This window comes from Notothenia rossii (assembly GCF_949606895.1).
Source record: "Notothenia rossii genome assembly, chromosome: 5".
In the NCBI taxonomy this organism is placed as follows: Eukaryota; Metazoa; Chordata; class Actinopteri; order Perciformes; family Nototheniidae; genus Notothenia; species Notothenia rossii.
In genome coordinates this window covers 65074006-65091999 of record NC_136903.1, presented here as the reverse complement: position 1 = coordinate 65091999, position 17994 = coordinate 65074006, and the positions used below count along the sequence as shown (strand labels likewise).

The following is a 17994-nucleotide window of genomic DNA, read 5'->3' as shown; positions in this document are numbered from 1 at the left end:
GTACACACATTTAGATTAAATTGCTTCTTATGCACTTCCTACAAGACCGCCTTTTATATGAAAAAATTGCCAGAGCTCCTGTTTCTATGGCAGATTTCCAGTTGTCATGGTAGCCGACTGCTCTTCTCGACAGAGAAAGCTCCAATGCACGAAGATGCTTTTTCCATTACAAGAGAAAGCTAAGACTCATCATATGCGTCGTGTCCATTAAATATCAGTTTTTCAAAAGCATAGGAATGGAATAATAGGGCCCTATTTGAAATGAGAAGAGCAAAGAAGGCAGAACACATGAATGAAAGACACATACTGAATTAGAAACAACTGCAAACCATTAACCCTCCTATTGTCTTCGTTTCCCCCCCCCCCTTACTTTGGTGTTCATGGTCAAATTTGACCGGTCCTGTTTTAACTGCTATTACATTAACACAAAAAAACATTAATCATCACCAAATTTCATTTAACACCCTTTCAAACTGTAAATATTGTATCAGACTACTGGTATACATGAAAAAGTGTGTGTGTGTGTGTGTGTGTGTGTGTGTGTGTGTGTGTGTGTGTGTGTGTGTGTGTGTGTGTGTGTGTGTGTGTGTGTGTGTGTGTGTGTGTGTGTGTGTGTGTGTGTGTGTGTGTGTGTGTGTGTGTGTGTGTGTGTTTTATCTGATCCGCATGGTTACTAATTTATTTTCTTTATGGCGGTCATTTTTGACCGGGAACACCATGGGTGTTACAAAGTTGACTAAATCATCCAGAATTCAATGAAAGTGGTGATCAGCAATTGTATATGTTCAAATGTCTACTGTAAAGGATCATAAAGCCTTAATGCGATCGGACGTATAACAAAAAAGTTATGATTGATGAAAGTATCGAGCAGATTTGACCCGAAGACAACAGGAGGGTTAAAGGGGCCCTATAGTGTTCATTTTCAGGTTTCAATTGTATTTTTCTCATAGTGCCTCTGCTGCAGCACCTCTTTTTGCGATGTAAGTATTTGCAGACCATTTACATGCGCAAAAACCTATGTAACACACTACAGGAAATAGAAAACCCCAAAAACCTTAAAGGGCCTCTTTAATTTAAAAGTAGTTCATCAAAGACTCTACATAATGAGCTTGCTAAGGCTAACTATAAACCTTAACATCAAAGATAGATTTATAATAGGTATGATACCTTTTGTAACTTTTACCTTAAAGTTTAACATATCTTCTGCAGTGTATTCCATCTAATTCATGCTGCAATTGCACGTCTCCGCCTAAGGCATCTACAACAGTAATTTGTTCGAAAATGTTCGTCAATATAGAAAAAACGCTTGATACGTGAATAAGTGCCAAGCACCCTACCATCAAGTCCTTGACTTTGACCCTGGTGTGAATGAAAGCCACTGAGTCATTCAGAACTCTATACAGCCGTAGTAGAGTAGCCTTAATGGCAATAGACGGAATGGTCTGAATTGCATGTGTTGTTAATTGACTTAAATTGCTTTCAAATGCCTGGAACTGTACCAAACTGGATTTATATTCATACTATTTCATAGAGGATGTGGTAAATTGTCTGCAAAGAACCAAAAAGAAAACATAGACATTCTAAGTTTGTTCAGATGTACACCATAGGAAGAATATCTAAACATTACGTTTCACTAACCCTAATGTGTTAATGTGTGAAAAATGACCTTCTGCTGAACAATGTCGAAAGAATATGAGATGTATTTGTGTTTTATGCAACCTTTATCTAAAATGGGTATAAGCATTTGTTGATATAGATTTAGTATCAATTAGAGGTGGGAATAGGCACACATTCATATGTGCATAGTAGCCTTGTACACAATTCTGGTTGCATAGACAAAGGTTGTTTTGCTAGCAGCTACACCATGGCCCTTTCTCATTTCATCCCCTCCTCGACTCCTATCCTCGAGACTTAGTCCCGCCCACAGGAGATGCAAGCGGAGGAGCAGAGGAGGGGAACCGAGGAGAGGGGAAGCAGCAGGCGGTTAGAGAAATGAGAACTCCTCTCCTCTGAGCGGTCATTTTAAAGAGACGTCCATTAATGATGACAGGAGGCCCAGCAGCCCTCTGTCTGATGGACAGATGTGTTCATGAAAACTTATATATTTACTTTTAATTCATTCACAGTGCGGTATAATGAGACAATAACAGGCTACAAATGCGGACACACACACACACACACACACACACACACACACACACACACACACACACACACACACACACACACACACACACACACACACACACACACACACACACACACACACACACACACACACACACACACACACACACACACACATAAATATATACAATTTCAGAATCAAACAGAACACTCTCATAATAACGTAACACTATCAGAGACTGGATATACCCCCCCCCCCCCTCTCTGGTCGCTACAATGAGGAAAATAAATTACGGGCCAAAAGTTTTATTTACAAGTATTAAAAGTAAGCAAAGGACACCAAACAAACTGAGACCTGTCTGTCCGCCGCATCTACGCACACACTGTACCACACGCACCTACAGCTCCTAAAGCATATAATCAGGCTACAGACGTTGTGTATTTTATTACGTGAAGCACTAAATGGTTTTAGAAAAATATCAAATCTTTGTTTGTAGATATCTACTAAACTACAGCAAATAAAGAGAGTACGCCTGTTATACTGAGTGATATATATTTTACACACTGCTCTGCTTTCTGCACTGACCTCACAGCTGTTCTCACTGCAAACATCGTGTCGCGATGAAAGCAGTTAATAAAATAATATCCAGGGGATGCATGCAGAGCTGTCATTGGCTGAGATAAGTCCGGCCGTGCGTCACGACTCTTTGAAACATCTCTGTTCCCGGAAATGCATCTACGAAGGAGCCGTGGAGGCATGCGTGGAGGACCGTGGAAGACCCATCAGTGTATCCTCGGTTATAGCTCCTCCAGAGAGCCTGCTCGAAGCTTGATCCTCGGTCCTCGAAGTGCATTTAGAGAAATGAGATGTCCTTCAACATGGCGCGCTGAAATTCATTTCCGGGTCACTACCGGAGGACCGAGGAGTCGCGGGCTGTGGCTGCAGTCGAATAGTCCATTTAGCTTAGGAACCTTCCTAACCGAGTGAAATGACCCGGAAGTCCGTCAGTGGCAGCCATGATAAGTGCCGTTCAAATTCTCTAGAATGATAGGAAAGGAGGTTTCAAACTTCTTTTATAACCTCCTTTAGCTTAGGAACCACTGGACCTCCCTTGACGAAAGGAGAGGAGAAAATGCTGCCCCACAATGCCTTGCAGCCGCAGCATTTGACGTCACACAACAGTCGGCCGTTCACAGACACAAACGATTATGACGGAGAAATTATATCATGAAAGTTACAGTGCTTATTAAGCATTTTAAAACGTATGTGGTAAGTTGCCAAAGTGCTTTTTTTTTTAAACGTTCATCAGTATTATAATCAAAAAGAGAAATATGAACGTTAGTTTTTACTGAAATGATCAAATAAAACAACATTTCACTGAGCTGTGTGGGGTTTGTTCAACTTTTAAAAGATGTTTGAATGGTGATATAGGTGTTAAAGACTAACGTTTATAATAAATGCATGTGTATTGATTTTAAGATCTTTTCATAGTTCATACAATCATACGTATTGGGATCATTTGTATTAATGTGGACCGGAGGGAGAGGGTGACGAGCATAAGTTTCACTTTTTTATTTCAATTCCAACTTTGGTCATGAAGAATATGTTTCTCTGTTGTTCATAAAGCATAAAGCAGCAGCATCAGAGCACGGTGCAGTCTCTAGATGAGTCCGTCGTTCTTATTATGCATCCATGTTGTAGTCCGCTGTATAGAAAACTGTAGTTTCCATAGTTTCCCCATAGCAGCAGACGCACAAAATGACGTCCGCTGGCGCATCATAAACACGTCGGATAGTGAAAGTGCATTCGGATTCTCTAAAGTACCGCAGTCTCTTCTCCTAAATGTTTTTGAATTCTCCTATCCACTATCCCTTAACCCCGTGACATTTCACTCAGAGGTCAAGGAATAGGAGATAGGATTAGAATTTAGGAGCTGATTTTTAAACTATCCGAACGCAACTTGTGGCTGTGTCTCAATTCAGGGGTTTCATCCTTCGAAGGGTGGGTCATTTTTTTTATAGGGTGCCATTTGGACTTCATAAGTTGGGTGAAATAAATAGTTAATTTACCTACTTTTAATGTTCTATTCTATAAAGGACATATCTAATTTGCTAAAAAACATTTTGGTCAAGCTCAGGCACCTAAATCTTTTATATATATAGATATATTAACAACACGTGCTACCCGGGATATGTCCACCCTGTTAAGGACATACACATAACTGCTTAAATGAGTTTTCAGTGCATTCTTACAATTAAAATGACTTTTTAACAAGGGTTGTATGTCCCTAACTCTAATTAGATATGTATTTCATACCCAATTAGTTTTAAGTAGTATACATTGAGAAAAACAAGTGTAGATCATGACAACGTGGCATATTTTTCCACTGTTTTTCATGAGAAAACTTAAATACAATAAGAATTACTAAAAGTTTCTAGAATATATAATCAACCTCTCTCATTTCTTTATAAAAGTACAAATATACACTTAATATTTGATATTTTCATTAAACTATGCTAGAAAAATACCAACATAACAGGGTGGACAGACGTCTAACAGGGTGGACATACGTCTAACAGAGTGGACACCAGTGGAAGTCCATCAGGGCCTTCAGGACCTTTTCTCCAGGCCCTATCATTTTAAAGTGTAATTTTTGGTTAAAATATTACACAGTATTAATTCTATTGTTAAAACAATCTTTTATATTAAATTATTAAAATTGTTTGAATATATCAAATCGTTTTGGTTTGATGAACCCACTATTTGGAGCTGGAGCTGCAACTTTGTGTATCTGTCTCTGCCTTTGCTTTTTCATAATTCATTCTTACTTCCTTCTTTTTGCCCTTTTCTCCCTCTCACAGACCTCATTAATACCCATCTTCATGCCTTTCTCTCTGTCCCTCCTCCCTTTCTCTCTCTCTTTTTCAAGGTATTGCTGTCTTCTCTCTGGGTCAGCATCACGGTGTGCTCTGTAGTACCGCTGTGATTCAGCTGCACTTATCGGGGGGGCCATTCCTATACAAATGCATGCCATTACTTTAAGTACTATACCTATAATTCTTGTGTACATAATATACTAGATAATATACCCATCCGTGTTTCCCTAGGATTTTTTGCAGCAGTTTGTGTTGTGCCTATAGATCTAATGGTGGTGATAATTTATTATATTATAAAAACATTATTATAAGGTTATAATAGTAATATAATAATATAACAATAAATAATATAATATTAATATAATATTAACAAATGTTGTAATAAGTAAACAATACTTACATTTCCACCCTGTTAGGATGTTGTCCACCCTGTTAGTTGAATAAGCCTAACAGGGTGGACACTAACAGGGTGGACATTTTGAGCAAAAGTTAGCCTTACCCTATCTGTGTTAGCATATTTGCTAGCATGACCTTGGATATTTTATGAGGAATCAATCACTTTTTAAAGAAACTTTTTAAAATAATAAAATTCGATTAATATCCTTCATACTTAGGCCTAACAGGTTGGACATGTTATGTTCAAACACATCAAACTAAATTGACAGAAACATCAAAATCAGTTGTAAGAGCAGTAGAAACCCACACAGCTTACCTCAGTTGAATTTCCCGCCTCTGGTGTCATTTAATTTCATAGGTGTGATGTCACTGAGAAATAATGTATTTTTCTTAAGGGACAGATACACAGCTCAACAGGGTGGACAGCGACCCGCGGGGACGAACATTAAACCTTATTTTTTTGTTTACAATTTGAATAAAAACATTATTTGATTAGATATAGTATAAGTTAAATAAAATAAAATAATAATAACATATTTATAAATTAATTTGTTTTTAATAGTTATATTTTAGATCTAAGTTGAATGACCAGCAGTGGGGACATGGAAAAACTCCTCGATATCCCTTTAACCAAAGCTTTTAAAATGAAAAAAAACAACTTAGATGTGCATATCATTGTAGTCATAATAAATTAACAATTGAACACACATTAAAACCAGCATTTAATTAGTATTTGTCCAAATTTAGACAAAATACAACATATTTTGTACTGGGGACACCAAAGGCACCACATAAAAAAAAAGGACCCGGGTGCATTCGTAGACCGCACACGTCACTTCCGCCAAAAGAAGGCTGTCCCAATTTTTTTTTAAAAGACGAGACTCCTCCGAATGAGGCCCACGAATGCAGCCTACTTTTCCCCAATTTGAAGGATACATCTGATGCATCCATGATCTGATGTACACTCCGCGGCCTACCATATCCCAGGGTGCAATACGCGCAGGCAAGAGGGAGTTTTTTTCAAATGAAATGGCTTCCGGTCTCCCCAGCAGAGTGGATTTAAAAGCAGCTGAAAGCGGAGGAATCACTAATAAATGTGAGTATTGGGTTTTAACCTATGGTTTTAACTTACTTTAAATTAACTGACGTCACACACGTCAAACCCAAGGGGCATTAAAACGTACATTTTCGTTAAATAATACGGATAAATATGTTACGCTAACTAGCTAGCTGGACGTACTGCACTGTTGTTTACACTTATTTTTAATTCAATTCAGAAGTTTACTAAAGTCATACAGAGATCTTGGCCCTTTTTTAGATAAGTTATACTTTATATTACATAAATAGGCAAAAGTGAAAACATTTAGACCGGTATAGCCTACAGTACGGTGGGATTTATAAAATGCTACCCTGACGTGTAGCTGCTGTTATCTTTATTTATTTTTCTGACATGTTCCAATTTTTTACTGTTTATTAAACTTTGGGACAACATTACAACCTTTTTATTCAGCTCATGCTGCTTTGAGGTAGGGCTAAAAGAAAAGCATATTTAAAATATTTCCACCAGATTTGATCATCTTTTATTTAGGTTAAATTGTATTTAATTTATCCTAATCCCATAATAATAAGACAATCATAAATAAACAGCATCCTTTAGCTTGGTGTTAGTTTGTGCTGTCAAAGGGATGCAGGTGTGACTGTCATTTCATCTCTTTAGTTTTTTAAAAACCAGAACAGTACATTTTTAAATGATCCTTTACGGATTGTTTGTCTGAAAGGCTGAGTTACATTTTGCAATAGTACTTTTGCAACCCTGTATTTAATATGATTAATTCACTTTTTCTTTTTCTCTTGTTTTTCTCTTTAATTAGGACAATTCTGGAGGAATGGATCTGCTGGAGAAGGACCCCTAATCTGAAAAGTGCACAGCAGATCATCAGGACAGAGCTGCCATCCACCTGGACCCCCCGAGGAGCTGGAGAAGGACCCCTAACCCCAGCGGATCATCAGGACAGAGCTGCCATCCACCTGGACACCCAGTGGTGCTGAAGAAAGCAAAACGGCGATCAGGGACATCCTCCACCCAGACCTCTGCTTACTGCCGTCCTACAGACTTGTGTCTTAATTTCAGAATTTGATTTTGTACGTGTCCTTTCTTTTAATAGATATTTAACGATTATAGCTTGAGTCTGTCTGATTCCCCAAACAGCTGCTTCTACATACTTGCTGCATATATAATACAAATAAACAACTTCATAAAAACACTTTTTCTGATATTTGTGTTACTGCTGGTGATGTTAAATAACATGATTGATTTCCTCTGTCTCAATGATGAAAGTTATAATAATAGAAGACATTAAGCTGCAGAGAGAGGATGGATATATTCTTACCTCTACTTTGTGATAAGATCAAAATACAATATTACATTGTAATTGTTAAACACATTGTTTATTTCATTTACTGAGGTTTTAACCATTATTTACAACATGTGTACATAAGCAGTGGAATAATAGGGTATCTCTAGGTCATTAAACTTGTATTCATAAAAAAAATAGGTCATAAAAAATGTTTAATTGTGTATTTCAGCAGAGTGGGGGGGGGGGGGGCACGGTGCTGCTGGACCTGGAGGTGCTGACTTGGGGTCAGTGGGACATCATCTGGGCAGGTTTAGGGGAAGAAGGAGAATATTATAATCACAGCTATTAAGATTAGAACACTATTATTGTTAACAATCAATCTATACAACATGATTTTGTTCATTTAAAAAAACATTATTTTATTAGAACAGAAAAATTAAGACTTATTTTAAATATGAAATAATATGATTAAATTACATCAACTATATATAATTTACTTATTAACTTACATTACTGGGGGCTAAAAGAACAGCTTCATCTTATTTACCTGGCCATGGTCCTCTTTAATTCATCGCTGACGGTGATCTCAAAGAATGTGTAAAAGTAAAGTTTCTGGATCCTTTTCAGCTGAGTTAGCTTGTAAGCTAATTTGCTAGAAGGCTGCTGAAGCAGCGCGACCGAACAGCGCGTATCAGGTGACGTAAATACAAAGCCCTCCGTAAACTAGACTAGCATCCGTTATCTACTAATGCTATATTCTTTTTTGAGCACCTTAAAAGGAAGTGAGGTGCCCCACACAGTTGGAAAAGGCCATATTGTTTTTGTTTTGCAGCATTGTGCTGGCAATACTCATCCCAACCAACCAGAGACCCCAAGCTTCTTTATTATCCTGTTTTTCAGTGATGTAATCTCATAATCAAAAATATCCTGGTGTTTCGTCTCTGGCTCACTGAAGAGAACAGATGCAGGCTGCTTAACTTCATTAGCCCTTTGCTGCCAGGTTTCTTTGTAATGTCTGTGTTTCTTAGGCAACGCTGGGTGGAGTAAGAAGAGGGCCCCTATCAACAAACGTATGTGGTTGGAAATGGGTGGTGGAGTGAACTCCTTGGAATTCAACCCAGAGTGTGAGTGTGTGTGAGGCAATGAGGCAATGAGGCAATGAGGCAATGAGGCACAGCCCCCTTGTTGAGGGGAAATTGTTGAATGTAACCATGACAAACACTGAAAGCTAGAAAAGTGACTCAGACTCTGCATCTACTGTATGAACTACTGTAGAAAACAACCACAATCTTCACATTCATTGTTATTGTATTTGTTTGATTATTATTATTGCCAATACAATTTAAAACACTGTTATTGTTATTATTATTTGCCAAGGCCATATATATTCAGATGTATTTTATTATGATATTTGTCATCATGTTCTTGTAATGGTTGTCTTCAGAAATGGGAAGTAACTAAGTACATATAAGTACTGTAATTAAGTACACTTTTGAGATACTTGTACTTTACTTGAGTATTTCCATGTTATGCTACATTGTACTTCTACTCCAAACAAACAGAGGTAAATCGTGTAATTTTGCTCTACTGCATTTATTTAGTTACTTTGCAGATTTTGATTAATTATGTGAAATATAATCAACCCTTAAATCAGACTTTAGTTACACCTGGAGTAAATTCACAAGCTACCCTGCAATATACAAAGTAATTAAAACTAATTTCTCCTTTACCAGCTTTGATAACACTTTTATGCATCAATAATTATAATCAGAACATATCATATACAATTATTCTGAAGTGGGTCAATCTGCATAATGAGTACTCTTACTTTTGGATATTTAAGTATATTTTGATGCTAATAATTTTGTACTTTTACTTGAGTAATATTTTTGAATGCAGGACTTCTGAGTAGACTTCTCCCACCTCTGGTTTTCTTTACAGAAGTGTAAGTCTCATCAAAAAGTAGGGTAAAATATAACAGGCTAGTGGGTTTCCCCTGTTAAAGAACCCGAAGAGGGATTACCCTCTTTTTTCCAGGACACACCCAAAATGTTCAACTGTTTGGTTTTGCAAAACATTGGGAGACGTTTCCAATTTTTACATGAGGTTGGACTACTGGGCTTCTCTCACCGGTGGTCATACTGGAAATGTGTGTTGTGTAATTTACGGCGTAGTTACACACACATTACCAAAGAAACTCAGCAAAGTAGTTCAGATTATATCATTGAAATTGTTGACATGTCTTTCCGAAACCTCTGCCTGAAACCTGTCTGTGAATGTTGTCTATCCTGCCTCTGGAATACAAGCTGCTATTTTAAAAGCGAAACTTCCTTTTTGCCTTTCAAAATAAGACACTTGTTAACGCTGTATAGATAGATGAATCGCTATACAAACAACAAAGAGAGCACTCAAAGATGTAGATAAGAATATGAAAACATATATAAAACTAAAATAAAAACTAGTCACTAAATATTTAAGTGGAAATATACACAAAGCTACTTATAATGCTATGAATGTTGTCACAATAGACACATCAATGTTATGATTGGTTAATGATGTGTATCAAATATCTGTAATTCAAGAGTAGGCTGATTTAAATTATCAATGTGTTTATTATTATGTATTTACCTAATGTTTCTTTGTGCTTTTATTGTGAAGGCCATTCTTTTCTAACTTCCTATAATTCTGCTAACTTGGCCACAAATAGAAAGTAATCCAGTGGTGCGTTCAGGGGAGGACCACAGTTAACTGGCAGCGGAGCGACTCGCTGCTCTGCATCGCCTCTCAGGGGTTTTTGGATCAACAAGAGACAGAACCTGGATCAGATCTTCAGTCAGCTTCTGCAGCCCGGCATGGAGGTTCTCCTTGACACCTGTGGACGGAGAACAGTCAAAGTTTTGCTGTTACTCCACCTCTTCTTCGCGAAGGCAACAGGTTAGTTTTACATCAACTTTGCAGTCTGGTTAATGAGATCATATTTATTATTCACTTGTTCTAGCAAGATACGCCAGGCTAGATCTTTGGTCAACTCTACATAAAACAGATAATTGCTTTCTCTAATTTTCTTTTATTATGCCAATAATAATCATAGATTCCAACTTTTTTTTAAATATGTATAAATACTGTACTGCTACCCAGTAACATTAAATATGTCTGATATTCGTACAAAAAAAACTAACAGTAGATAATAACACATATTAAAACTTGTATTTTCTCCATGGATGTCAACACTGCCATTTAACTGTTTTAATTCATTTTAATATATGATTTAGTATTTGAGTCAACATGTGTTGTTATGGAATGGGAAGGACATCATTTAGAAACTTCTGGAAAAAAACTGAATGTAATGATCTTCCTAAATATAAATAATATGGAGACTATGTTCACCTAAAGTGGCCACTCAGTGAGTACAACTGTAACTTCAGCAATTATTTCTCTACTACTTTCTTTTCTCTGTAAAGTTTTCTGTCAGTTATATATTGTGCATTTGCATTTTATACAGCAGGCAATGTGCTTCTAAATAGAAAATGGGAAAAAGGCAATGATCATACAAAATAAATCTTCTACCGTTAGGAGCACTCCCCTGAATATCTTAGATGTGTTCTGTGGTTTAGTTAAAGATAACATAACTCCATTAAGTATGAAGATGCTTAAACGAAAATGTATCAGTAACCCGTTTATAACGACATCCTTCACATAGGCTTAAATAGCTATTTAATTATTGTATATTTTTCTTTTTTTATAATGTTTATACATCAATCATAAATAATTTAGAAAAGCACTGTGAAATTGCACGGTTTTGGAAATACTCTTGGACGAAAAATCCATGAATTAACAGCTTAAGTATTGACAGACTAAAGGACTCTTAGTTAATGATTAACTAACTTTAAACTGCTGACTTTTTGACCTAATAAAAAGTGAGCAATTAAAATAATATTTACCATCATTTATAACTTACACATAGGGGATTTTCTCACCCGCATTTTACCATTAATATAAATGACTATATGACAAGTCTGATATTAGCTTTATTTATTTACATTTTTATTGTAAATAAATGTATTGTCTGGAACTGGATCATTATCATGCCAGATTTTAAAACAAAAATAAGTCGCTGTTCATGTTTAATTTGTCTCTTTTTTCCCCCTAGCCGACTGCCCCAAACCTCAGACAAGGGGAGATGTTGTCCTAACCGACAACGCACTTCTAATGAATACTTTTCCAAAGGGTGTTGTTGTCAATATGGAATGTGCGAATGGATTTGTGAAAGACAGTGGCTCTGGGCTTATAACCTGCATTGATGATAATTGGACTGAACCAGATCTCACCTGCAAGAGTAAGTCTTGTCCTCTTTAATTCAATTACAGAGACTCTTATCTTATCTATATTGACCTTTAGTTAGTCCTTTTGAAGTGAATACCCTGACCTTAAAGTTCAGTGTTAATGGTTTTTATTTTTTTATTTAGCCTTTATTTATACAGGTGTAAAATCTTGTTTTATATTACAGAGAAGGACTGTGGTCTCCCTACTATTCAACCGAATATGAGCTTTAATACCAGCGCCGGTACCCTGTTTGGTGCTGTAATAAAAGTCATTTGTGACAAAGGGTGAGTTTTAATGTGAAAGGTATTTTTCCCATGTAATTGCTATCTAGCTGAGTTATACATTAATTTAAAGGTAGAGAAACATGTGTCGGCAACACAGTGACAACACAAAGGATGCCATCAGTAGATGATCATTTCCCCACGAAGTATGTGTTTTTGCTGTACAGTTGCCGTACAGAAAGTGCTGCTGACAATTAGCCTTAGATGACTGAAGTCAAGGTGGATTCGCTAATGGAAACAGTTTCTAAAGATAACCAGAAAGTCTTGAAAGACAAATAAAGCTGTTGCCAGAAGTGCTACGTTGTGGTTTTGCTGATTAGAAATGTGGCTCTCCATTTGCGTACGTTGAGATATTGGTTAATTTTTAGTTCTTGACTGAACTCTGTAAGAATTTGCTATCAAAGTTGAAATTGCCCTTCTGTTGCAATACAAAATGATAACTCTACATTATCAAATCCTCCTTAAATAAACCTCCCCTGCTTTATTTTCCTTAATCTTTCAACAGCTTCCAAGTCAGTGGATCTAGCTTCAAACAGTGCTATTCTTTCGGTTGGTTTGGAAAGGCCAAGTGCGAAAGTAAGTCTCTCTGTTTTTGTATTTTATGAAGCTGCAACCAGAAACATAAATTATTGTTTGGTCCCGCAACAAAAAAACAAAAGACAGCAGTGGGTTGTTTTTTTATGAAGTTTTTCTCCCTCTGTTTACTGACTTCTTTGTTCTTTTTCTCAATTCTCATTGTTTGTCAGCCTATACAACAGTTTATACACAACAATATGCATTATTTGAATTTTCTCTTGATTTTTATAAGAAGAATGTGTGAAAAACATTTGTTTGTCTTGTTCCTCAGTTGTAACATGTGAAATACCTGTTAAATTGACCAATGGCAAAAGCCCATGGGATTCTAAAGATGAACCAATGTATGGAGAAATCATACAGTACGTGTGTGAAGACGGATACACCCTGATTGGGAAAAATAACACTAAGTGCAGCGAAACTGGTGTATACGATTCTCCACCGCCGACTTGTGAAGGTAAGGACAATCCATTCATGTGGATGTGGACCACACAGGTGGTTTTGCATGTATTAACCCATTGTTTAAACACATCTATTTACATTAGGTCCCCCCATTTTCAAACCATACAATTATTGTAGATAGATTTCCAGTCTTTATATGGCGTAATGAATGAATTTAGACATTTCTGCTGTTAAAGCATTGATGCTTTCGTACTCAAAGTCTTGCATGAAAGAGTGTAATGGACATATGTACAATGACAACGTTTTATTCATTTTCGTACAACAGAATAGTACAATTATTTTTAAAGGGGCCCTATTACGGTCATTTCATCTCAGGTTTCCTATTTGGAGCACTATAGCCATTACAAGCGCAAGTGTTACATAGTGATGTCACAAAGGAGTCCAATGGAGGCGTTTAAGGCAGGGTGTGTGTGAGAGAAACTCCCTCTAGAGGCAGCTTTGGGATTTAAGCCTTTGCAGACATTTACATGTACTTAAACCTATATAACACACTACAGGAAAGGTGGAACCCCAAAAAGCAAAAATATGGCCCTTTTAAGGGGATACACTAAGGTAAAAAATAATAATGTAAAGTTTCATATTTCATATCTATGAGTTGAAATATGTACCCAGTTCACGAGTAGTACATCCCCTTAATGAAATTCTGCCTGCAATGCAATATTCCTCAGAAAAACCACTGGCATGCTTTGACATGTTGTCTTGTATCTGTGATCAGTGGTAAATCTTGTTCTACCGCAGGCGTGGTCAAAACATTCCAATCTTTAATGAACATGAACAGAGTGTTTATCTGTAATATACTGTATTCAATTACACGCAGTGCACATGCTTTAGGTGTTGCCATGGTGTCACTGACGACACTCTGTATTGAACACTTTCAAGTCCACACATCATCACTTCAACTCCTCTCCAGACACTCTGATCCCAGCTCTTTTGACTCAAGCTTCACAACATCTCTCTATTCCCCATTCATGGCTGTCCTCACTCACAGTTGCTTTAATACTAACTGTCACACTCATACTCTCCTTAACAACTTAACAAGGTATTGACTAAAGAGCAACCTTTTGATGTAGGAGGATCAGGGGAAGATTTTTCACATTCTGCATGTCAACTAAAATGCTCCTCGACCAAACTGCTGATTTATTTTATTTTATTAAAACCCAAGAGAAATTCACCAGTTTTGTATTCATAGGAATGACGGCCAAAGCTATAACTACAACAGAAATGGTAACACCAACACCAACACCTAAACCTGCAGCACAAGGTATAGAAATAATATCGCCTCCATACAAGAAATCCAGTTTCACAATATTTCATCATTTGTTAAGACATTTTGACTTATTATTTTCCACTTCTACAGATTCCTCTGCCACACCCACAACTCTTAGAGATAACACTGTCAGAACCAGCACAACAGCCGCTGTCTCACCTTCAGTGGGAGGTAAAGAAATATGTCTCCCAACAAACCGATGGGCATGTAATTAAGTTAAAAACCTTTTAGGCACAGCACTTGGCAGCATGATTGGATTATGTGCATGCTGCATGCATCTGAGAAATTGCTTCTCAGCTTCACAAATCACATTTATTCTGTCCAAGCTTTAGAAGAACTAAGAATTGCTGTGATCGCTCTGTTCAAAGGTGGCAGAGAAAATGTGACAGCTGAAGGTAGAGCTACAACCAGTGTAACATCAATGACGTCGTCTTCATTTCAAGGTATTGAACCATTTTTGGAAAAGCTGTCAAGTTGTAGCTTGGGCTTTTACTGTGCCTCCCAGGAGCAGATGCTTCCGGAACCCTCCTTGTAGCCTCCTTGCGCGTCTTTTTAATTTGTTTATCATCACGGTGGTATGGTGGACCACAGGGCAAACGCGCTACAACGCAAATTGGGGGGTAATGGAACAGGCTATTTATTGGGTCTTGGGCAGTTGCCTGGCAACAAGTGAAGACTGCTCACACCGGACATAATATATATAATCCAGCAGTTAATCCCTTGTAAAATGTGTTTTTAAACTTTGCACATATTAAACTAATGAGATGTTAATAAGTGCATTTCTGATGTTTGGGGGAATTGTAATGCTAGCTGTTTACCCATGTTTCCCGTCTTTATGTTAAACTAAGCTAACCATCTGTTGGATATAGCCTCATATTCAACAGCGAACAATAGTGGTATTAATCTTCTCAATTAAATCTCCAGCAGAAAGCAATTAGGCTATTCCTCAATTTAATTCATGGTTCTGAGTTTGCCTTCTAATTATTATTGTTTGCAAGGCGGATATTACAAAATGTAATTGACTAACTGACGATAACTGTCATCTAATATTCAGACATGTATCCCTCCCTCAGTCCCTGTGTCAGCTATTATATTAATGTGTTGGTCTTTCTCTGCCTTAATAATCCAACATGGAGACACTGAGAGGAATGAGCTGGCAGCAACACAACAGACCTTTTTGTGTGTATAGTGTTACTGATGCAGCCCGAGTGAGTGCTGTTGTTCATGCCAGTTGAAATAGTTTACATACTAATAAAACTGTTGTAAACTTCCAGATAAGCATGATGAGGCTGTAGATACTAACCAGGACGTCGGTGAGTTGTTGAGCCTCGTTACAATCAAGATGTTTGAACTTTATGTATGCTTTGCATTTAACTTTGCATTTGTTTTTCAGGACACATGCCTGTTATAATCAGTGTGATATGCGTTTCATTAGGTAATGTAAATAGGTTGTCCTCGGGAGAACATTTACCTACATTTTTCAGTTAAATACAAAGCATATTCTAATGTTTTCTTTCTTTACAGCTGTGTGTATAATGGCGCTCTTTTTACACAAGTTTCTTCTGAAAAGAAAAGGGTGAGATCCACTGATTTACTCATAATGCATGACTCCTACTTGATTATGCTTTTTATTCTTTTCACTGTCTGCTCCTTTTAACTTTAAATATACTTTGTGTACTCTCAGAACATAATGTACAGGTCAATGTTAGCAAATATGTCTGCAAACAGTTACAGCATGCAGTGAAGTAATATGCAGTAACTTGTGAGAAGGTAACTCAGGTTCAGATTCTTCACTGTTTTTGAGTTTTTTAACTGTTTGAGGAAATCTAGAGGTCGGTGTTTCCTGACCTCTGCTGAGGAATGAGGGAAGTTAACAGGAAATCCTTTAGTAAAACCGGCTGTGACGTAGACACAGCATCAGGAAGTAAATTCCCTTCAGGCCGGATTTATGAATCACGATGTCTTTAATAATCAAATTCAATAAAAAGAACAGTTTGTGACTCTGATAAAGTTGTTAGGAATGCATGTAGCCTGATTTGACAAACAAAAACATACAGAGATGAAGGCACTGAAAGATTTGTAACATTTTATGAATTCAATTCAAATCAAGATAAAGAGAATACCTGATTACAGCCAGATTAACATTCCTTAAACATGACCAATTCATACAAGCACATGCATGCTTAACAGCCAAGGTTAAAGCTTATTTGACAAATAAATCATTGTTCTCTCAAAGTTGCAACGACTAACACTAACATTTCAGAATACTAAGTTAATACCTAATAAAACACCCTTTGGTGAACTACTAAAATCTTAACATAAAAACGACATAATCCAACAATTCTGACATAAATTCCTTATGACACCATAGCTCATATGACACCAGAGAAGACCTGAAGCCGGAGTTATTACAGTTCCAAAATCTTTAGATTGCCAGCCTGACAAAGGTACATGTCCTGTCTCCCTGTGTGTTAACTGTTATAAGAGCAATTGCCAACCAAAATATCTCTTAAAACATATTTAAATGTTAAAAATATTGTTCTTAAATTGGGGCATATGAAGAAAAATCAAGCTTGAATGTTGTGTTCTTTTCATTTTCTGCACCACCATGAAATTATCTCAAACTAAACAATTTTCTGCTTATTTTTTGTCAGCTCTGCAAATGGAACCGCGCCTATCTACTAAAGAGCATTTGTTACCCAGGAGGGACGTGCCAAAAAAACAGTAGTAGTGCCTCTCAGAGGCGATGGGGAAAAAAGATAACTCACGTTATTGTTATTGCACTTCAAATGGCAGATACTCAAATCTGTAAAAGCATCATAATGTAAAGCAAAATCCACTGAAAAGCACTTTTTTAATGATTTTTGTATTGCCGCTTTATTTTAAAAGTTGTAAATACTTCATGCCACTATAGAATTGCTATTTTGTATGTTATTTATGTTATAGACTGGAATAAAATCCTTAACATTGCTTCCATGTCTAATGAAGTCTTGGGAATATATTTTTCCTTTTTTGTGTCTGTGTGTTTGCAGTGTATGCAAATCTTAATTCATTCATTTATGTGTTATTTATGTGCTTTTTTGTTAGGACAGACTCATGAAAAGTTGATTCAAGAGGCTTACAATGTGGTTTCTTCAGATTGCAGACTGAAACGGCGACTGTTAAAGATACAATCAGCTGCATTCTTCGCCCTCTGACTTTCTCTTTGACATTATCTATTGTTCTGGGGCTCTTTTTGTAAGCTTCATGTGCAAACATAATCAGAAACCTTCTTTCTTGAGAGAAGAATCCTACAGAGTAACTCCCATCAATGAATGCTGTTTAACTAACT

General features: G+C 36.9%; 1 protein-coding gene and 1 long non-coding RNA gene across 2 annotated transcripts; both read left to right on the top strand.

Annotated features, from left to right (window-relative positions):
• The first annotated feature begins 6246 nt into the window (after window positions 1-6246).
• On the top strand, window positions 6247-7664 carry LOC307040008. Its single transcript, XR_013808395.1, has 2 exons — window positions 6247-6496; window positions 7272-7664. It is a non-coding gene; the product is annotated as an uncharacterized lncRNA (long non-coding RNA).
• Window positions 7665-10471: 2807 nt separating this feature from the next.
• On the top strand, window positions 10472-17633 carry LOC307040005 (complement decay-accelerating factor). Its single transcript, XM_079682504.1, has 12 exons — window positions 10472-10691; window positions 11908-12093; window positions 12265-12364; window positions 12867-12937; window positions 13209-13391; window positions 14586-14657; window positions 14754-14834; window positions 15032-15106; window positions 15938-15976; window positions 16057-16098; window positions 16188-16239; window positions 17318-17633. The coding sequence occupies exons 1-12, from the start codon at window positions 10610-10612 to the stop codon at window positions 17346-17348; spliced, it is 1014 nt and encodes a 337-aa protein (XP_079538630.1). The 5' UTR covers window positions 10472-10609; the 3' UTR covers window positions 17349-17633.
• Window positions 17634-17994: the final 361 nt, after the last annotated feature.

Coding starts and splice junctions, on each gene's coding strand:
- LOC307040005 (XM_079682504.1), top strand. CDS start 10,610: ATGGAGGTTCTCCTTGACACCTGTGGACGGAGAACAGTCAAAGTTTTG. Junction 12,365..12,866: donor AAAGTCATTTGTGACAAAGG/GTGAGTTTTAAT, acceptor ATCTTTCAACAG/CTTCCAAGTCAGTGGATCTA. Junction 15,107..15,937: donor GACGTCGTCTTCATTTCAAG/GTATTGAACCAT, acceptor GTAAACTTCCAG/ATAAGCATGATGAGGCTGTA.